Source organism: Serinus canaria, chromosome 13, assembly GCF_022539315.1.
Source record: "Serinus canaria isolate serCan28SL12 chromosome 13, serCan2020, whole genome shotgun sequence".
NCBI classification, from domain to species: Eukaryota; Metazoa; Chordata; class Aves; order Passeriformes; family Fringillidae; genus Serinus; species Serinus canaria.
In genome coordinates, this window is record NC_066327.1 from 11,906,591 (window position 1) to 11,928,216 (window position 21,626).

Below are 21,626 nucleotides of genomic sequence, written 5' to 3' on the forward strand. Positions count from 1 at the left end.
CTGAGCTTACTTTTAGGCATGGAGAAGGGGAATTCCCCATGATGGAGGTCCCAGACAGCCTCTGTGTGGTTTTGATAGGGAGCCAGGCACCACTTAAAGGGCTCTCCTGTGCTGTTCCTCCCAGGGCCCTTCATGTCAGGTATTAGTCAGCAAAAAGTGGGGGGGGGAGCTGTCGTAGAGGCTGTGATTCACTTTTGGACAACGGGAGAGCCTCGTTACATCATTTTCCTTGCCTGGTTTCTGGGCAGCTTCACTGGGATTGCAAATGTGCTTTTCCTCAGAGAAACTGCTGCCTCTGGCAAGAGGCATTGTTGTTCCATATGTATTTCCATCTCATCCATGTCCCTATCTGGAGTCAGAATCGGATACATCTTCCTGGGGAGCAGGGTAGAGCTGGGTCTGTTGATGGAGGTGCAGAGGTGATGGTTTTCCTGGGTTGCAGAGAATCCCTGGAAACCATTCACCAGGAGAGCTGGCGGTCAGAACCAAGGCTGGAGCCAGCTGGTGCTGGAGTAAACACCAAAGCTTTAAATGTTTCTTTTTTATAGAGGCTGATTCCAGCTCCCCAGCTCCTTGCCAGCAGGTAGAGTTGTATCTGGTAGGGTATTTGGTCTACACTTGCCAGGTGTGAACTGCAAGGCCTGAAGAGGGCTCAGCTTTAGTCCGGTTTGGGTGGCAGGAGAGTGAGGAGCTGTGGGTCTGGGGTCTGCCTGCACCTGGGAACCTGTGGATGGCACAGCCTGACTCAGTGTCTCTGCACCTCTCTAGCCAGCTGCTCTTCATGTTTTTACCTGAGGTTGCCAGCTCAGGCTGGCCCAAACGTCAGCATGAATTTCACTATGAAAATAAAAGGCTTTTGGTCCTGCTGGTCCTTCCTCATTCCTTTGGTCCCACCATGCTCCCAGGGGAGAAGACTCCCCTGATGGCAGCTGTGATTTACGAGTACGCCTGTGTGGCTGTGAGGTTGTGTTCACAGCTGACGTGTTGACACACTAGGGTGTTTTTTTGGTACAGAGACTTGGGTTCAGCACCTTCAGTTGCAGATTACTGATGTTAACATGGCCTGATTGCTGCTGTGCTGTGGGAAACGGGCTGAGAAGGAGCACAGGCTGCGGGTGGAGGTGGTGGAACTCCCCTGTCCTCAGGTCCTGCTTGTTTCAGATCAAGTCTGGCTTCCTTCAAGTTGATCCCACTCCAGAGTGAGCAGGGTGGATCCAGTGATGTGAATTCAAAGTGGCATTGGCCCAACAGCTCTTACTGCCCAAAAAATCCACCTGCCCTCTGCTGCTGGGCAAACAGAGCTCACTTGAACCCTGATGGGGCCAGCCAGGACCTGGCTGTCATGGGTGGCTGTGCCTGGAGCTGGTCCTGGAGCAAGGCAGGATCAGAAGAGGCAGGGGATGCAGCTGGTTTGGCCCAGCATTCCAGGGCTCAGCTCTGCATGGTGGCAGGTGATGGATCCCTCTCAGATCAGCAGCTGGGAGCTGCTGTTTGTGCAGTGCTGGTGGAATGTGTCCTGGTGCTCCAGCAGCGAAAGGAAGCAGGAGGCCGACAGTGACGCTGTGAGAGTGGGGAGGAAGCTCTGGCTGCAGGAGGGGATTTCCAGAACATTGTGATCTGCTGCTTATGCAAATCAGAAACTCAAATTAACCTGGCAGGATGGGAGGGCTCTGGGATGGAGGGCAAGGGAGAGGCAGGGGAGGGAGCCTGGGATAGTTGGCTGCTGGGAGGGCAGAAGGGAGTGTGGAAGGGATCAAGATAGGAGAGAAGGGATGTATTGGGGAACATTCCTGCTACACCAAGCCTCTGAATTACCTTGCCTTCATGGGGGGCTGGATCACACCCTGGCTTTCCAGGGATGCTGCGTTGCTTTACCCTCTTACTGAATGAGGGCTCCCTTCTTCCTCTGCCTCTGACATGTGAGGCCAGACTCAGTGTCACCCATTTCACAGGGGATCACCACCTCCTGCCATCCTCTCCCTCTTCCACAGTCAGCAGGGATGGGTTGTGGTGGGACCTGGTGCAGTCCCACAGTGGGTCCAAAAACTGTGGGAACCAGGTGTGGGATTGCTCAGAGGATTTCCTTGCATGACTTAAGCTTTGAATAATTTGGAATCTCATAGTACAAAACCAGCAATAGGCACAGAGGGGATTTTCCCCTCTTCCTCTCTCCCCAGGCCATGTCTCATCCAGTTGCAATGCCTGAGAACAGGGCAGTCATCATGTCCTGTCGGGCTGCTCCAGAGATATGGGAACAGTCCTGGAGAGCTCAGCTGTTTCCCTAGCCCCAGCTCGCCACCTCCCAAGGCTGAAGGCTGTGTTTCTCCCTTCAGAGGAAGGGGAGGATGGCAGGTGGGATGGAAGTGGCTCGCATTGTTTTAAGATTTAGGCCAGCATCCCATCTGTCTCTGTGGCTCCTCCTCTCCAGGGGCTGGCAGCAAAGAGGATCTTTAGTGGGTGACTCAGAGCAGAGGTCCGGCCCTCTCTGCACAGCAAACACAGGCTCGTGGGGTTTTCTGGATGTTGCAACCTGTGAAATCTGGCCTTGGCTTTGCCTGGAAGCAAGCCCTTGCCCCCGACATTGCTGGTCAATGTGTAAAGTGTAAATCCCAGGCTCTTCCCTGCAGTACCCCTGAAAGCTGAAGTGTGGATGGCCAGTACAGACCTGCCTCCAGCCCTTACCCTGATCACAGCCTTGCTGATTTTTCCCCCTTCCTTTCCTAGCCTTCCTTGAAATGCTCACCTCCTTGTTGATCTCAGAGGTTAGGCATGAGATTTGTCACCAACTGCCCTTGGATTGGGTGGGTTGGAGCCAGCGCAGGGAGCAGAGGTGTTCATGGACAGTGGTGCTATGAAGAGTGTTTGCGCTGGAGACTGGGGTGCTACAAAGATAGGGATGAAGCTGCTTTATGAGTGAGTCCCAGAGGCCATGTTAGTGCTTCCCAAGATCCCATCACCCTCCTGGCATTGCCTTAGGATAGGTAGCTCTGCTGAGCTCAGGCCAGTTTGTAGTTCTTTGTAGGGCAGACCCAACCCCAGCATGGGGCAGGTGCTGAAATAACCTGTGCTCAAATGGGGTATTGACTATGCTGAGTATTTGCAGCAATTAAAATACCACCAGCTGTTTTCTGCTCCAGCTGAAACAGCAGGTGCTGCAGGAGATGGATTATTATGGCACTGGGGCAAGACAAAGGATTTTTGGCTGCAGGACTTTTCCAGAAGAGGGAGTTGCTCAAGGAGGAAACCCAATCTCACTCTTCCTTCCTGTGCCTAAACATTCTGTGACTCTGTTATCTTGTCTGCATTGTAGGAGCAGCCTGCAACAGGCACCAGGGAAATTCCTGGCCTTGGGAGCAGTGTGCTCTGGTCAGGCAGTCCTCCTGGTGGTGGCATCACCCTGAGCTGGACTGGGGACTGGCCCTGAGGGGCTGACTTTTGGGCCTGTGCCACTCTGAGACATCCAGGCTGTGGGTGGTGAACGGCCCTGCCATTGGTGTACAGCAATTGTGGTACAGTCAGAAAATTCACTGCAGTGTTTACACCTGGAACATTCCCCCTGTACAAACCCCTCGAGTGTGTTTTGGCAACAAGAATGAAGCAGATGATGGCTTATGTGTTGTGGCCCTGTGCTAACACTGAGCAGGGTGTCCCCCTGCTCTGGAGGAACAGGGCTCCACTGCCCCAAATCCAGCTCTCCCAGGGGCGATGGGCTATCACCCAAGCCTCACAACTTCCTTGGACCTTCCTCACTCCTGAGCCCTTTCCCAGCTGCAGGGAGGTGGCCAGCTCTGCTCCCTGCAGTCTCTGTGCTACCCTCATCTCCAGAAGGCTCTGCTGCAAAGCTCGGAGCTGCAGTGCGGAGCCGCAGGTAGAGACGGGCAGATGAAGGTTGCGGTTACATCCTCCCTTCAAAACAACTTCTGCAGCTGCTCAGTATTTGCAGCAGGTTCCTGGCCAAGCAGGTGACCTGTAGGCTGCTGCAGGTGTGGGGTATGTTGAGCCCCCCAGATGCTGTCTGGACAGGGATGCCCAATCCTACTTACACACAGAGACTAGACATAGGAACCCAAATCTCTGTGGGGAGTATGGGGAGGGTGAAAAAGCTTCAACCAGACAGTTTTCCAGCAAGAAAGCTTATTTTGTTACAAGGGGATATTTTACAGGAAGGCATCAAGGGAGTTTTTAGTGGGATAATACCCAGCTGGGTTGTTTCAGCTTCCCTGGTTTGCCTCTACATGTTGCTGCTTCTTGACCTCAGCTGGTTTTGAAGTGTTGTAATAATTCTGTGTTATTATTCCTAACACTGCTTTGATATTTTGAAGGTGAAGCTTTCCTCACCCAGCTGTTCTGAGGAAGACTAGGGTATTCACAACTTTTTGTTCTGACTTGGAAACAATTGAAAGTGCTGGAATTTCCCGCTTTTGGAAATTCCAGTTCTTTTCTCCTGAGTGTTGGGGGAAGTGCAAACAAACTGTTTGGGGGTGTAGCCTCTATGGCATGTGCCTTTCTACTGCTTCTTCAGCAGCTTGAAAGCACAGGAAACCGCGTGTGAGGACGGGTGGATGCCATCAAGTCTGATTTCTATCTCTGGTTTATGAAAGCATCATCCACACAACGGCATGAACCCTGCCGGGGATTTTCAAAGGCATGAAGTGAAGCCCTTGGTGAAGTCCCTGCACTGCTGCCAGCCCCACATGCATTTTCAGCCCCTTTCTCAGCAGAAGCGTTGTTCAGAGAGGTTTTGTGGTGTCTTCAGGGCCCTCCCTGCAGCTGGGGCTGGGCTCTTACCCGAGTTTGCCTACGGGAGCAAGGAGACACCAAGGCTTCCCTGTGCCACCCAAACCTGCCCCAGAAAGTCAACTGCTCTTGCCCCAGGGTCAGCAACAGTGAGGTTTTATTTATCAGATTTAAAATCGTCTTTTCCATCTGGGTAAATTCTTTGGTTTAGTGGCATGTTTGGGTATGAATTATTTTGCTTCAAGACAGACAATCTCCCTACCCAGACCCCTCTGCTCCCCTCCCCGAGACTCCCCCGCTTGCAATGTGGTGCTGCTTTCCAGCGCAAAGTGAGTTGTTCTCTGGAGGGGACTGAGTGTCCCCCGAAGCCCCCAAAGCTGCGGTGACATCAAGGCAGTGGCTGTGTGCTGGCTCAGACTCAAAGGGCCCCAGCTGCCACCTAGTCCTCCCCACCACACAGGACCAGCAGAGCCTTGCGGTAGTCGCCAGAGGTGTCCTTCTGCAAGAGGGAGAGCTGTGTCAGAGAACCAGCCCTGGGCAAGCCTGGCTCAAGGTGCTGGGCACAGGGAAGGCACAGCTCCATGTCCTGGACACCCTGCAGGCATCCCTGCAGCAGTGGAAGATGCCAACACATCCTCTCTACAGCCAGACCAGCCAACTCTGGGACTGCTGGGGGCAGGTTCCCCCTGCCCAGGTGATGCTCAGTCCTTGTGCTGCTCATGGCTCAGGTCCCCTCAGGGCTCAGCCAGACAGGGTGATGTGCCAGGAAGGGATGTCCCTGTCCCCTCACCTCAATCATGTGGTGCAGTGATTTGTCAAACAGGTCTATGAACTCGCCCCGGATGTTGAACAGGTCAATCTCGCTCCGAGAAATCATGATCCGAGTCAGGGTCCTCTCATCTGTGCCAGCACCCTGCAAAGGAGAGCTTGAACAAAAAGCTCTGCAGGGACTGGGGCTCACAGATGCTCCTGGCATCTCCAGCACAGTCCAAGCTGTGGCCCACAGGAAGGCCACAAAAATTAGTCTGGAACACCTCTCCTGTGAGGAAAGGCTGAGGGAACTGGGGTTGTTCAGCCTGAAGATGAGAATGCTCTGGAGAGACCTTAATGCAATTTTTTAATAGTTAAAAGGGGCTTTAGAAAGATGGGGACAAACTTTTTAGCAGGGAATCTAGTGATAGGAAAAGGGGTGATGGTTTTAAGTTAAAAGACAAGATTCAGACTAGTTACAAGGAAGAAATTTTTTACAGTGAGGATGGTGAAACTGGAACAAGTTGCCCAGAAAGGTGGTGGATCTCCCCTCTATGGAAGCATTCACAGCCAGGTTGGATGGGGCCTTAAATAGTCTTGAAGACATCCTTGCTTATTGCAGGGAATTGGACTAGATGAAACCTTTAAAGGTCCCTTCCAACCCTAACTGTTTTGTGATCTCTCCTTGGACAAATGCTGGACTTGCTGCTAGCAGGACATCAGCCTGACACATCTCCTGATAGCCCCAGATGTTGCTTTGAGCTCAGCCCTCCCTACTCCCCAAGGGACAGCCAGAGGACAAACCCCATCCCTTCCACAGGGTTAAAGCACAGTCCCAAAGGAGCCCAGCCCAGCCCTCTCCCACAGCCCAGCCCTAGGAGGGTCTGTCCTCACCTTCATGGACTTGTAGAGCTTGTCAGCAAAGAAAGCTGGCTTGTTCTTCACACTCCGAACTGTGACACACAGAGGGGACAGAAAAAGGGTTCATGGCGCCCAGGGGACACATCACAGCAAGGAGCTGTGGCACCACTGTCTCAGCCACAAGCTCTCCTTGGTACAAGGGTGCAAGCCTGGCCCTCTCTAGGGACCCCATAAGTGCCCCAACCCCGTGCCCCAGTGGGAGTCTCCATGGTCCAACATGGAGATTCCCAGCAGGAATCTGCTGCCCTGCTGCCTTGGCAGTGACAGCTGCAGGGGCTGCCTGCCCTGGGGAGCCCTGTGCAGAGGGAGCACTGACCGATGGCCACGAAGGCGTCCCTCACGTCTCCCGACATCCGCTTCTTGATGGCGTGCTCCACGTCGTGGTTGGTCATCTTGATGAATTCTTGGAACACTGGGCATGGGGGAGAATAAAGGGTCACTGCTGAGCTGCTCCACCCCAGCCCTGGGCACCCCGGAGACTGGAGCCGCAGCTCTGGAGACTTCTGGACCAGGTGGGACCAGAACAGGCTTGGGTGACTTCAACAAGCCAGCTCAAATGCCAGGCCATACCATCTCTTCCCACTGCCTCATCCCCACCACAACTGAGGAGAAAGGGCTCAACCTCAGCCTTGAGGGGACCCCCATCTCCCACCCAGCCCAAATCCAAGCACTGGTGTTGCAGCTGATGGAGAAATGTGATCCTACCTCTGCGGAGGTGGGGGTAGCTGCGGGTGCAGAGGATGCTGAGGAATCGGGTCTCCAGGGAGTCACTGGAGTCATTGCTGGACACATCAGCAAGTTTCTGGGAGAGAACAAAGAGTGAAGAGGGAGACATAGCAGAGAGGGACACAGGTGTCAAAAAGCTCTTCCTGGGACAGCCAGTCCTGACTGAAAACCCTTTTTTGAAGAGATTATAAGTAGGAAAATAGCTGGGGATTTTTTCCCCCTAAAAAAGGCATTTCCTCTGCATGGATGTGAAGCTGCACACTCACAGATTATCTCTAAGAAAAGATGTTTTCTGGTTTTTATGGAAAAAGCTCTGCAATGCTCATGGTGAAGACATTTTTTGTGCTTTATGGAGGATGTTTCAGGTGTGACCAACACCACCTGAAAAGGAAATTCAGGGCTGCCAGATACAGAAGCCACCCTGGGCCACAGCAGTGCTGCCCATGAATGAATGACTGCCATTCCTCTGTGGGCATCACTGGGAGGCTGTGCTCATCTCATCCCTTAGGCTATTGCAGGAGAAAGTCACCCCTTCCCCAATGCCCACTTTTGGGGAGCCAGGGAAGCCAGCCCTGAGTCTCACACTGCCTGAAACACAGATCCCACATGCAGGCAGCAGGCAGGCTTGGTCCCCAAGGGCAGGGCAGATGGTTTTCTCCCTCTCCTGCCCCACACTGCAGGGAAGTGTCCTGCCCTCACTGCAGGTCCCATCTGTCCCCTTGTCCCCTATTCTCCTGCAAGAGTCACAAGCCAGTGAGCACAGCCCATGGGGTCAGAAAGACCTGGCTTGTGGGGCTGCAATTCCCAGCCCCAGCCCTGCGCCCCAGGACTGCAGCATCCCTTCAAACATGCAGAAGGGTGAGGAGCAAAAAGACAGGCACTCACCAGGGTCTCAGCAACAACCTGGTGGAGAGAGAGAGACAGGAAGACAACAGGGTCAGAAGGTGCTGCTCAGCCTTTATCATTCCCTGACAAAGCAAGGGAAGTCCAGCAAAATCCCTTAAAACAACCTGTCCCCAGGTCCCCTGCTTCCCCATAAGCAGGACCTGTGTCCTCCAGTTTGGCCTCTACACACCAGTACCTTGGGAGGGTGGTCTTTGGCCAAACAAAGTGAATCCCCCCAGCCCTGGAGCTTGGGTTCCAGCCTGCTGCTCCTCTTGGAGCATCCTTGCCTGGCTTTAGGCTGGCTCCCACCAGCCCACCTCTGCCAGTGGGACGAGGGGAAGGGCAGCTTTGCTGACAAAACACAGCATGGTGCCAGGTCAGGTGCCACCTGGCTGGCTTGTCCCTGTGCATGTCATCCTTGGCTCTCTCTGTGCAGCAGGGTGAGATGAGCAGCAGCACATGCAGTGGGAGTGCAGGCAGTGAATGGGTAGTGATGCCTTAGGATTTTAGCTTTTGTATTTTTCATATATTTGTAATCCTGCAATGCCTTAGTGTATAACTCCAAACTCCATATAAACTCCATTAGCTACTGCTTTCCCATTTTAGTAAGACAAAACAATTCTTCCCTAGGCCTGGGAATCAAGGACACCTTATTGTCTCAGGCCCCAAGAAATGTAAACAAAAGGGAGCTGAGGGGGAGCAAACTTGGGGTAAATGACTTCATTACCTGAAGCTGTAATTGGAATTTAACCCCTAATATGCAAATGGAGCAAACTTATAAAAGTTTGAAAACCTGTGACCTGTTATCCATTTTTGGGTGTAGCCCCTGGGGGGCTGCGTGTGCCCGAAATGTACCTGAAGGCCCTTCAATAAATAGAACTGCTTTTTATTCCCTTAATTTTGTCTGGCCTCTGTTTTTAGGTAGTCCTAAAAAGGCAGGAGCAGAAGTACAGGCAGAGAGGGTGGCAGGGTGCAGGCAGTTCCTGGGCAGAGGTACAGGCAGAGAGGGTGGCAGGGTGCAGGCAGTGCATGGACAGAGGAACAGGCAGAGAGGGTGGCAGAGTGCAGGCAGTGCATGGACAGGCACACAGGCAGCACAGCATCCACTCCCTCTGCTGGTGGCAGCCCTGCTGGGAATGCTGTGCTGCTCTCCCGTGCATTGGAACATCCAGTGCTGGCACAGCATAGCCAAACAAGATCTCGGATTGGACTCTGCACAGATCTTCCCAGCCCCTTATAGAAAAGATGCAGCACTGAGGAGCAGGGGGTCAGGAGACACAGCCCGTGGGTCACAGGTCTCCTGAGACCAGGAGCTCAGTCAGGGAATGGCCCCCACACATCCCTGCACTGTTTCTGGCTGCTCAGCCTTCCCCCTCCAGTTGTGTTTCACCACACCAGGAGAGGTGTGGAGCACCCCTGCACAAGAAAGGCTGCAGCCTACAGGTGAGGAACTCCCTGGGGCTGCTCTCCCTGTGCACAGAGCAGCAGAGCTTCAGGAATCAGGCATGGGAGCTTTACTTCCAAGGGTGTCATTTCACCTCCCCCTGCAGTTTACAGACACCCTGGCCCAGCAGCATTTGCGTCCCTGAGAATGTAAATTCCAGACCAGGGCATGCAACATCCTCTCCTTTTTTTAAGCAAAGCATGAGAGCACTGCCAATATGGGTCATACCTTGGCATCTTCGTGTGCCTGTGTGAGGTTCTCTGGTCCTTCATCACGGTTGCCCTGTGGTTGGATAAAAAATCATGGAAATGGAGAGGGGACATCTCCTGGGAGAGCCCCTGGTGAGGTGGTGGCAGACAGAGTCCAGCAGCACTGCCCAGCCAGGCAGGGATGCTGTGTCTTCTCCAGCCACCGTCCTTCCAGACCCCCAGCACTGCCTGTGGCAGGGAGAGGAAAAGTCCCAGTGAGAGCTGCCCTTACCAGAGCCAGGGAGACGAGAATCCTCTTGAAATGCCCCGATGTGTCAGAGCTCAGGTCATCTTCCAGGCTCTTGTGGTAGGCTGTGGAGAAGGGATGGCTGAGCCCTGCAGCTCAGATTCCCACCCACCAGTGCCTGTTGTCCCTGTGATCCCCATGGGAAGCATGGCTAAGCAAATGCTGAATTCAAACCCAGGGAAGAGGGGATCACCCCAGCAGCTCTAATGCCCTGAGCATAAGCACAGCCTCTTATCCAGGTACTCTGGAGGAAACAGGATCATCGTGAAAGAGCTCTCAGGGAAGGAGACATTGATGGCAGAGCTGGGGCATGTCACCATGAGATGGACAGAGGCGAGGACCAGCGCTCTGCTGGAGGCACTAACAGACCTTCACAGCACCAAGCCATGGACCCAACCCAGAGACAAAACTTTGCCTGGGCTCTGGAAGGGCCTTGCACAGTGTGTTCAGTGCCCAGAACCTGTGTGCTCCCTCTGTCCCTCCTGTGCCCTACCTTCCTGATAGGCCTCGTTGATAGCCCTGATCTCCTGGTTGTTCCGCGTGGCCATGATTTCGATGAGGACGCTCTCATCTGTGCCGGCCCCCTGGAAGAGAGAGCCATGGTGGGCGCTGCAGATGCCAACACCAAATGGGGACAGGATGGCACTGCCATGCAGTGCTAGGCAAGGAGGGGTCTAGGCCAACCATGTGGCAAAAGTCTGCGTCCAGCAAATGGCCCCAAGGGCTGGTAGGAATCAACATGGAAGTGTGCAAGTATGCTGCTAGTGGGGTCCCAGCTGGTGTGACTGGTGGATAGCAGTGCATGTCACTGCTTTGCCACTACCCCGGCTGTCCAGTGGCCACCAGCTGTCTGAGCATGCTGGGCTGCAAAGAGGCATGCAATCTTGAGTGCAAGCCAGGTCTTTGTCCTGGTGCTTTCTGATCTTTTCTTCTCAGAGAGACTCTGGGGCACATGAAGCTGTGGGCATTGACAGCCCCGGGCCACCAGCAGTGTGACAATTACCTCCACAGCCTTCCTCAGCTGCTTGGCGTCGTACTGCGCTGGCGTCAGCATCAGCCCGAGGATCAGCTTGGCCAAGCTGCCAGACAGCTCAGACTTCAGGTCTGCCATCAGGTCCTGCAAAAGCATTTGAGGCTTCAGTCCCCACCTGCTTCTGCAGGGACAGACCAGTTGAGGCAACATGAGAGAAGAAAAGGGGAGGAGAGCTTAGGGATTGGAGACATCTGTGAAAACCCTTGGGGCAGTTTAAAGTCACATATTTGGGTGGCTCTGGGGAGATTCTGCTTCTGGAGTTCTCTGTTCTCTGTGCAAAGCTGAGGATGGGCCAAGTGAAGGGGAAGGGACACCCTCGCTTGGGCTGGTGGGGCACCCAGAGTGGGAGGCTGCTGTGACAACTGTTTCCCTTGGAGGAGTCATGCCAGGGAATGTGGGTGTGCCCCAGCTGCCCACTGCTCCTTGGGCAGGATTCCTTTCAGTGAGGGACTGATCTCCATGTGGGAGGGGGCAGGATGTGGGCAGGAGGAAGCAGGGTGGGAAGGAGACTGCAGTACCCTGCCATAATGAGCCTTGTAAGCCTTTAGGATCTGTTGCCTCTGGGCGTTGCTCCTCTTGGTCACCACCTCTATGATGGCCCCTTCGTCCGTGCCTGCAAGGACAGCAGAGCCACACTGTGTCACCACGTTACCCCTGATCATGGGCACATCGCCACCCCCACAAACTGGGTAGGCAGGGAAGGGAGAACTCCCACAGCTCTGTCTCTATTCCCTCTGGGGATTCCATGTAGCCCTGTGTGGGCCAGGGTGGATTTTGTGTCCCAGGAGCTGCTGAGGAGCAGCAGGAAGGGCTTAAAGTCACGGTCCCCACTTACCCAGGCCCTTCATTGCCTTCCTCAGCACCTGTGCATCCCCATCGTCATTGAAGTCTCCTGCAGGCTGCACGGTTCCTCGCAGCTGTGGATGCAGAGAGGGGGTCATGGTCACCCTCGAGATGAGAGGGAGGGAGGGAGGAAGGGATGAAGGGATAGAGAGAGGGAGGGATGGAGAGATGGAGAGAAAGAGAGATGGAGAAGAGGGAAGGTGCCACCCAGCAAGCTGAGGCCAAAGCAGGTTCTGTGTTAGTGCAAGCACCTGGGGATCAGTGAGGATCTCCTCACCACTGTCACCCCTTCCATTAAAGGGCAAACCATAGCCAGACCAGCAGAGAGCAGGAAGAGGACAGCAACAGACAATCCCTGGAGCCTCAGTGTCCTGCCCAGTGTTACACCTGCCTGCCTTAGCCTGGAACACCTCAGTCTGGGCTGGCCACGTCACTGAGAGACAGGAGTCTCTGAAAGAGTGCCCACTCCTGCCCTAAAGTTCTATCCTCCTGTGTCCTTATGATCCGAACACATCTCCATCCTCACAGTGTTCATGTAGGACTCAGGGTGTATTTTCTGCACATCCCAAAGCACCCTTTTGTGGGAGTTTCAGCTGCATGCATGTTGCTGCTCCCCATACTGCAGCCATGCCCTGGCCAGCTCTGGGCTCCCCCAGGGGGCAGGAGTTCTTTGGTGGGCACTGGAGCCAGGGCTGCATGTGATGCACTGCAGAGACATGCAGGACCCACTGCCCCAAGGGAGGAAGGCCTCAGAGAGAGGAGGGGGTTAGTGGAGCCCATGGGGGACAGCCAGCCCTGCATGGTTACATCCTGCCAACCTCGTACCCCAAAACCAGAGAATGGCATTGAGAGAAGCCAGGGATCGAGAGTCAGAGCAGAGGTGTGGGGCTGGCTGTGCCCCATGGCAGAGAGGAGCAGCCAGGGGTCCCAAGCTGGCAGGCAGCACAGAGGGGGTGCAGGGGGGTGGCGGTGCTGACCTCTACTTTGACCGCACTAAGCTCCCACATCCGATAGGCCACCTGCGCCGCCTCGGGGAAGAACTCACCTGCAGCACTGCAATGGAGGGCAAGGACAGGGGACAGTGAGCCATGGGGGCCCTGCACCTGCCAGCAGTGCCCCCTCACCCTCTCTTGCTCCTCCACGAGGAGTGTTTTGTATCCACTGGGCACAACCAGGGGCAGGAACCAGGTGCTTGCTGTGGGGCTGGATGGGTGGGAATGGGAGGAAATGTGTGGTGAATCCCAACCTCCCCCACCAGAGCATCCTCCCTCCAGGGGTTTGGCCCTGCCCAGCAGGGCTCCCATGTGCCAAGAAGGGACCATGACAGTGTGGCTGGCCATGCAGAGGGACCACAGGGCCCCCTGTACGGAATCACAGTCACTCTGGGTGCTGTTGGTCCCGGTGCTCCACCAGGCTCTGACCCACATGTTGTACCCAGCATCAAGGGAATAAAGACGGACAAAGGGGGGTGGCAGGTGCTCTTACTCATCATCCCCTCCACACAGCTTCAGCAGAGCCTTCTTGTACTCCCCAGACGTGTCCTCCTGGAAAAACAAATGGAGACAGAGGACCATGCAGTAGGTAAAAACAAGGTACTGCCATGGGATGGGCTCATGGAGAGGTGCCAGGGGTGCTGGCATCACGAGGGAGGCAGCACCAGCAGCTGCTTGGAGGGTGAGCAGGGACCCCCAGCACTTACCTTTATCATGTTGTAGAGAGATTTCTCATACTTGGTCCTGAACACCTCCCGGATGTCCAGCATGTCGATCTCGCTGCGTGACACCATGATGCGGATCAGCGTGTTGTCTCTTGTGCCCAGACCCTGCAATGCACCAACCCCACATCAAGCCGGGGATGGCCGAGCAACTCTGCTCAGCTCATCACATGTTGGACCCTCTATATGATTTCTACCCAGCCCTGGCTCTGAAGGAAAAACTCCTTTGGAGGGAAGAGCAGAGACCCCAGGTCACCTAAGTCCTGCCTTCATGGACCTGTGTCACCTTGCTCTCCAACAGCACCCCGTGACAAGGGGACACCGCCTTTGGCCACATCCCTGCAGTGCTGGGGGGACCCTGTAGATAAGGGGAAATACACTCACCTTCATGGCTTTGTAGAGCCTTTCAGCAAAATACTCTGCTTTGCTTCTGATACATTTCACTGCGGGGAAATTTAGGTGTAGTGAGGGAACTAGCACCCAGCTTCACCAGTGGCCCCAGTGCCCCCAAGCTCTGAGCACCCACACCCCATGGGAACCACATCCAGCATCCCCAGCCATCCTGAAGGAGCCTGCTTGAGCTCCTTGATACCAGGTACAGCCACAGCCCTCACCCTGCTGGCCCCAGTACTGAGCCCTCCCAGCCCAGGAAGGGCAGTGATGTGTTTTTGCAGAATCCCCATGTGGGGCTGGCTTACCCACGGCCAACATCAGCTTCTCAAAGTCACCAGAGAGCTCTCCCCGGATGCTCCTCTCAATGGGCTTCCCAGCAATCTTCAGATATTCATCAAAGACTGCAGGATGAGAGCAAGGAGATGCCTGGAGAAGCTGCCAAGGTACCTTCAGGCCCACCCTGACCTTGCAGGGGATGCTCACCCAGGCGGAGATGCTGCCTGCTCCTCCGGCCAAGGATGTAGATGAACTGGGCCTCATCTGTTCCCCATTTCAGCTCGCCAGCTTCCAGCAGGTCCTAGTAGGATGGGGAAGGTGGCACAGCCTGACTCAGGGTGCTCCCCTGGCAGCCACCCACCTTTTGCACCGTAAATCCAGATGTCCCAGTGCCACCAGCCCCATCCCTGCCCAGATACCACCTATCAGAGCGACCCACCAAGGCTCACCTTGGCATCCTGCTCCACCAAGTCCTCGCTCACCACATCGTCCTCTTCCCTGGCACCCTGTGGGAGAGAGATGGGCTCAGCCCTGCAGGGCACAGGCACCCACCACCTACAGATGCTGGACAGATGGACATACCTGAAGCAGAACAACGAGCATCTTCTTGAAGTGGCCTGATGTGTCTCCAACAATGTCAGCTTCCAGGTCTCTCTCATAGGCTGGTGGAAGAGAAAGGCAAGAGGTCAGGCCTGAAGACCTGGATCCCTTCACTTCTGCCTTTTTTGTGGCCCAAGAGGACACAGGGCAGCCCCTGCCCTTTCTCAGCCCTCACCATCTTTGTAAGCAGCCACCAGGTCATGGATCTCCTGGTTGGTGCGGGAGGCGAGGATCTCAATGAGGCACTTCTCATCTGTGCCGATGCCCTGCAGGCAGAGACATGGCCCCATGAGCCTGGGCCTGGCTGGGGTGCCCTCAGAGGGGCCCTGGGCAGCGTGCCCACCCTTGGGAGGGTGCCCACCCCTTCCTTACCGAGATGGCATCTTTGATCTCTTTGGCATCTCCATAAGCTGGGGGCCGCATCAGGCTTACGATCAGCCGCTCAAACTTCCCTGTCAGCTCGTACTTCAGGTCTGCAATGAGGTCCTGGTGGACGGGGAGAAAGGGGCTGGGGGATCCTTTGCTCCACAGCATCTCTGAGTGGGTCCAGGGAGTAGTGGGTCCCTGCAGGGGCTGGGTGGTGGCAGCCCTGGCCACTTGTGTTTGCAGTGGGGCCACGGGCCAGGGAGTGTTCCTGGCTTTACCTTCCCATAGAGGGACTTGTAGGCTTGGCAGATCTCCACTCGCTGCTTGTTGCTTCTGGATGTGATGAGGTCGAGGATGGCCTCCTTGTCACTGCCTGTGGGGAGAGCCAGGAGTCACCACAGCCAGCCTGCTGTGCCCAGAGCTGCTCTGGAGTTGGGCTGGGAGGACAAGCAGAGCCAAGCTGGCTCCAGGGAGGAGAGGAAACCAGGAGAGACAGTCAGCTGAGAGGGTAAGTGATGCAGGACACCCAGCCATGCAAGGGTCAACCAGGGAATAAGGGACACCAAGGAAGAAGCGACACCAAGGGTAGCCCTGGGACAGTCTGGAGGAGCATCCATACCAAATCCCTTCATGGCATTGTACAAGGCCTCTGCATCCTGGTTGGCGTCAAAGCCCTGGAAATCCTTCACTGAGCCCCTGTAGACCTGTGGGAAAGGAGGAGAGAAGGTACAAGAGGAAGGAGCAGCACCAGTGGGATGGGGGAAGGAGAAACTGAAGCTGAGTAGGACTGAGGTCAGATCCGTTATGGCTCAGGTTGCCCAAGGCAAAGCTCAAGCTCAGACATAAACAGCTGTTTTCCTCTGCAGTTGTTTCCTTTCCTCTTTGCTCTCCCTACGAGGGAATTAATTTTCCACTGCCTGTTGCAAGCAAGGAACCACTCTGGATAATGAGGATGAGACAAAATTACAGGCACAAATGGGCTGTTAAGTGGAAAACACTGAGAAGCACCAGAGCTGCCAACAGCATGTCCTGCTCCAGCATGCACTCCCATGGGGCCCAGGCTGATCCAAGGGGCTGGAGAGGAGACCCTGGGTATTGGGAAAAACTTTCCTGAGAGCCTGAGGAATTCTGGGGGGTTTATATGATCCACTTCTATCTGCTCTTCTGCCACTTCCAGACTACCCAGGAATGACACTTCCAGAGACCTCGGGAAAAAAGAGGGACTGAAACTCCCCAGGTAAACTTTGTTCAGGGGAATTCACCACATGGGAGCCTGGAGCCGGAGCCTGAATGAGATCAGCACCACCGTGGGTGGAAGCAGAGGTGAAACCATCCTGGCCTCACATAAGGAACTGGGATCCCCACCAGAGGCATAAAGTGGGAAGAACTGAGCAGCAGCATTTCTTTATTAGTCCTGCCGAGAAACAGGAGGTCTGTGAGCTGAGCTGGGGCTGTCAGCTGTGTCAGCACTCTGGGAAACTGAGCATCTTCCCTTGGCTCTGCTTGTACCACGTGCCAGCTGGGTATGTGCACCTCCCTGGGCTCATCTGCTCAGGATCTGCTGATCTGCTGCACGGCATCTTTAACATCTCAGGAGCTGTACAAAGGCCCAGGCCTGCTGCCAGCATGGATATCTAAATCTAATGAAGATGAGCACCAATGTCCCTGACCCAGGAAGTGCCTCCAGGAATGAGCCCAAGGAGATGGACTCAGGGCAGCTCCCTACCCACCAGGCTCCTGGGTCCCATCCAGTGTCACAGCACAACAGCTCTGCTGCACATCCCCCCCAGCACCTCCAGAAACAAACCAGACTCTCTCCTCCTGTTTTCCAGAGAGAAGCTGGGCACATCCCACAGGCCCCCTTGGGAGGAGCTGCTGGCATTGCTGTCCCCTGTGGCAGGGACCAAGAGCAGATGCTGCCCTTCCAGGGAACCAGGCAGGCACGGGACAGATCGTATTGCAGGTGATTCATCAGGAGAGCTGGATTTAGCCCCACTTCCCAGCAGCTCCCAGACCCTCCTGGCTTGGCACAAGCTGCTCCCACACACATGCCTTACAGGGATGGAAATAAATTGCAAGGCAAAGGAGGTGCCTGGAGGCAGCAGGAGTGGACAAGGGTGGCTGGAGGGTATTGGGAAGTCAAGATGTTAGCTTTGGTTAAATGGAGAGGAAGAACAGGGCTGTGTTCTTGCCTGCTGAGCCATTGAAGCATGAGCTGCCTGCCTTGCTGGGGCAAGGGAAACTGAGGCAGGAGCTCAGTGCTCTGCATCACCCCACACTCCCTGCATTCTCTGTGGGAATGAGCCCCAGGCAAGTATGGGAACATCAGTTAGGATGGAAACAGCATCCTGCCCACTGCATACTCTTCATACCCCCATCCCACTTTCCATGCTGTTTCAGCTGCCAGGGGCCTCCTGCCTCCCCTCCTCCAGCCTCTGAGTCATCCTGGCCTGTCCGGGACCTCCCAGCTAAAAATAAGCCACACTGGGGCCAGGAGGGTGGAAGCAAAATTCCCAGCATGGCCTCACTCTCTTCCACCCCATGGCTGCTTGAGGTCCTGGACTACTGCAGGAAAATGCTCACCTGCACTGTGCCTCAGTTTCCCCACCCAGAGCAACCACTGCCTTAGCTGGGCAGGAAGCTCTGGGTAGTAAGGTTGGAGAAAATAATTGCTGGATTTCTCCAGGGAATGGAAAGCAGAGCCTGGCCCCAGCAGAGCAGAAGGGAGGGAGGCTCTGGGCTGGGACTCCTCCCCTGCCAGCAGGCAGGCTGCACTGAGCCAGCCACGCCTGCCCACCGAGGCAGGGACTTCCACCCACACTGAGATGTTTCCTGGCTGCAGGGGAGCACCTGCTCACCCAGCTGCCACACGGCACCAGCCCCAGTCTGGAGTGGGAAGTGATCCAGGCTGGGGAGAGGGGAAAGGCCCAAACAGGGCTGCATGCCTTGCAGCATGCTCAGGCAGGAGTTTTCTCCATCAAATGCCCAAATCCCCAGTGCAACATCTCTTCTCCACCCCTTCCCACGGCCCTGCTTCTCTTCCCCATCCCACTGTGGTCCCAAAAGGATTTTTGCCCCTTGCTGTCCCTGCTCCCCAGCCCAGCACTTCCCCCATCTGCATCACATCCAGACAGCAGTGGCTGGAGAGGCAGGAATGTAAACAGGCTCTGGGCAGCATGGTGTCCATGCACGTCACCACATCCTTGCTGCTGCTGGAGACACTGCCCCAGCTCTGGGGTCTGCCCTGGGCCCAGCCCTGCCATGTGGAGGTCACCCTTACCTTTCCTTGGGGTGCCATGATTCAAAGCTGGAAATCACTGGAGTGAGGGCAAGGAGGAGCTGTGGAACAGAACAGAAAGGTCAATGTGAGCCAAGGCCCTTCTGTGCAGGTCGTGTGAGTTAAGGGAAGGTTTGCTCCCTCCTGGCAGTGGTGCCCATGCCATGGGAGAGCACTGCCAGGTGCTGCAGGATGGATCAGGGAGAGGGGCTCTGCTGGCTTTGCACAGCCACCCTGTGGTTACTGAGTCTGTGGTATCTGGCACTGAGGGGACCCCACAGACCAGGGGCAGCACAGAGCCTGCACAGTTTCCTGTCAGTACCAAGAGACACCAGAGGGGAAAAATGTGCTGAATATACGGACACGGGCCAAGCATCCTCTGCAGGGCTGGGCCTTCTCACTGCATCCCTCAATGTCCCTTCTGCTCCCCTGCAGCCCCAACACCTGGGGCCATCCCAGCTTCAGCAGCTGCTGGGGACTTTTCCTTGTCTCATGGTGCTGGGCAGCCCCCACAATGTCCCCAGAGCTGTTATCTGAGTTTCTGTGCAGCGATCAAGGCCACCATCAGTCCCACACATCCTTGGAGACCAGGAAACACAGCTGGGTTTCCAGGGTAACTTGCAGGTTGTTTTCTAACACCAGCACCATTTATAACTGCAACCCACTGCGGTGTGGACTCTCCCCACCCTCCCAGAGAAAGTCCCCCAACAGCGCCATTTGCTCCGAAAGAAGCTGGTAGAGGGAGAAAAACAGCTGGAAAATGGAGCCCGGCCATGAATGAACCGCTGAGTGTCAGCTGAGGCACGGCCCCGCCTGGCTCCTTCACCCTCCCTCTGAGACACGTTGCAGAAAAATTCAGAGCAGAGCAGAACAGAGCAGGGCCACCCCGGGGGATTTCTGACCCCAGAGGAGTTCGGTTTCATGCCGTGGAGCGGGCAGAAGAAATCACATGAACTTCCCTGGCTTGGCCGCACATCCCTGCAGGAGCTCCCATGCAAGGGGAGAGCAAGCCCGGCAACCATCTGTGCAGCTGGGTCCCCCTGCTTGGCTACAGGGAGCTTTTAAAAGCACCCACAGGCACCGTGGTTGAGGGGACAGTGTTTTGCAGAAATGCAGAGCTGCTTTCACCTCTCCTTCCCCCTCCAGCTGGGGAAGCTGTGAGCCTCGCCCCTTCCCGTGGCTGCTGGCCGGGGACAGCCCCCACATGCCCCACACGCAGTGGGGCCGCACTGCGGCCGGACGCTGGGTGGGTGCCAAGGGATGCCACCCACCCCCGGCACAAGCAGCCAGGTAATGCCCCTTTGGAGCCTGTGCACAAAGCTGTGTACCCTCCTGGGCATGGGGAAATCCCAGCACGGCACAGCCCTGCTCCCTCACTCCATGCATGTGGCAGCGGGGCTGAGAACGCCCAACTGATCTCGGTGGGGAATCGCCGACCACACCCAGTCCCCGACCTGTCCTTGTAGTGCCCCGTCCCTGTCCCCCGCTGCTGCTGACACCTCCGCGGATCCCGGGAGAGCAGCCCCGGGAAAATCCCCGCACAAACACACCGCGTCCATCGGGCAGCAGTGGCCCAGCACGGGGGTACACCTGCCCCCCACCCAACAACGGAGAAATGTGGGATATGGGGATCCCGTGAGAAATCCTAAGTGATGTGCACAGCCTTTCTGGAAGCCTGTGTTTCGCCAGCCGTGCACCCCTCCGGGCTCTCCAAAGCCCCCCGAGAGCTGTGAGCTCAGGGCTGCACCCCAAGAGCCCGACTGGCTTGGGGGGCTTCCCCAGCCACAGAGGCCCCCGCCACCCGCTGTCCTGAAGCAAAGGGAGCCTCCCCGGATTAAAAATTACCGGACCATCCTCCTGACAGGGCTTCCCCAAAATGCTCTGCCCCACCCCACTACCAAAAAGCCTCCCAGGCCCTCAGGAGCTCCGAGCCTCTGGGCTGTCGTGGGCTGCGTTTACCTGTGAAAAACTTGCTGGGTACCAAAGCGGGGGTGATCCCCAGCCTGGATCCCGGCTGGAAGGAGGGATGGGCGTTTCCGCAGCCGCCTCAGCACCAAAGCTCGGACTAAGGCGCATCCCGGCCGGGACACACCCAGCGGGGCCCGCAGCCCCGCCAGCGCCCACCTCAAAAAGCAGCACCGGCAGCGCAGCCCCCGGGGGCTCGTCAAGAAGGAAAGATTTTTCATATAAATAAAAAAACCCAGGGACTCCCCCTGCGGCCACCCCTTGGAGGGAGCCTCCGCTTGCGCAGCTCACCGCCCAGCGCAGCCAGGGCTTTCCACGACTTTCCTCCCCCCAGGCCATTGCGGAAAAAAGTGCCCAGCCCCGTCGGGCACCCCGCCCCGCACCCCAGTGCCCGCACCCCGCCGTGCCCCGGCCCGCAGCGGGCACTGACCGGCAGCGCGGAGCCTCCCGGGTGCGCTGGCAGGAGCCGCGGCCGCGCTCTGGCTGTTCGTGTGGCCGAGCGCTCGTCCTTGGCGAGCAGCTGTTTCCTCACGGCGAGACGTCACCGCCCCCGAGTCCCCGCCTGCCACGGCCACATCCCACCCCCTGTGTCGTGCCAGACCTCAGCCCGCGGCACCCAATGTCACCCGCAAAATCACCCGCGGTGCGGCGGCACCCGATGTCACCTGCAAAATGACCCTGTCCTGCCCGGCTGTGGGGAAGGGGGTCTCCTGGCACAAGAACCCCACTGGTGTGTGCAGGGGCACTGTGCCAGCAGCGGTGGCTCAGTGCCACACGCACTCTGCCAGGCAATACCGGTGATTGCATTTCAGCGGCGGAAATGTCACCCCTCCTGTCCCCCCAGCTGTGGTTTCCTGGTGAACGCCAGGAGCAGGGTACCCCACTGCCTCCTGGTCCTGCTGCCAGCCAGCCACCTCCTCCCGCACCAAATCACCCAAATCACCCCAAATCACCCCCTCCCTGCTCATGGCTGGGAAATGTCCGTCCCTGACTCTGCAGGAGTCTGAGGAGGGAAGAACGGCCTGACCTTGGTCCCCCAGGACCTGCTTAAGGTGGGAGGTGCTGACCAAGGCTCTGCAATGAGCACCCATGGGGCAGGACCTGAGCTGGAATGATGACCTGGGATTGCCCCCAGTCTTCTCTTCCCGTGCTGCAGACACGGGTGAGATGCAGGCTGAGTCTCTCCAGGATGCTCCTGGCA

General features: G+C 56.3%; 1 protein-coding gene across 2 annotated transcripts; it reads right to left on the reverse strand.

The window, feature by feature from the left end:
* Positions 1-4,877: 4,877 nt before the first annotated feature.
* Positions 4,878-21,000, reverse strand: ANXA6 (annexin A6). 2 transcript variants are annotated; one of them, XM_009091463.4, is made up of 26 exons: positions 20,856-21,000; positions 18,464-18,522; positions 15,803-15,887; positions 15,462-15,556; positions 15,190-15,303; positions 14,993-15,083; positions 14,800-14,879; positions 14,667-14,723; positions 14,425-14,518; positions 14,247-14,342; positions 13,933-13,991; positions 13,534-13,656; positions 13,320-13,378; positions 12,812-12,887; positions 11,827-11,908; positions 11,510-11,604; positions 10,962-11,075; positions 10,452-10,542; positions 9,944-10,023; positions 9,692-9,745; positions 8,020-8,037; positions 7,114-7,210; positions 6,725-6,820; positions 6,382-6,440; positions 5,528-5,650; positions 4,878-5,236 (listed from the first exon to the last, which is right to left on the reverse strand). In XM_009091463.4, the coding sequence occupies exons 2-26, from the start codon at positions 18,479-18,481 to the stop codon at positions 5,177-5,179; spliced, it is 2,016 nt and encodes a 671-aa protein (XP_009089711.1). In that variant the 5' UTR covers positions 18,482-18,522; positions 20,856-21,000; the 3' UTR covers positions 4,878-5,176. The 2 variants fall into 2 exon arrangements, with proteins under 2 accessions (XP_009089711.1, XP_018771039.1); XM_018915494.3 differs by lacking the exon at positions 8,020-8,037.
* Between the last annotated feature and the right edge of the window lie 626 nt (positions 21,001-21,626).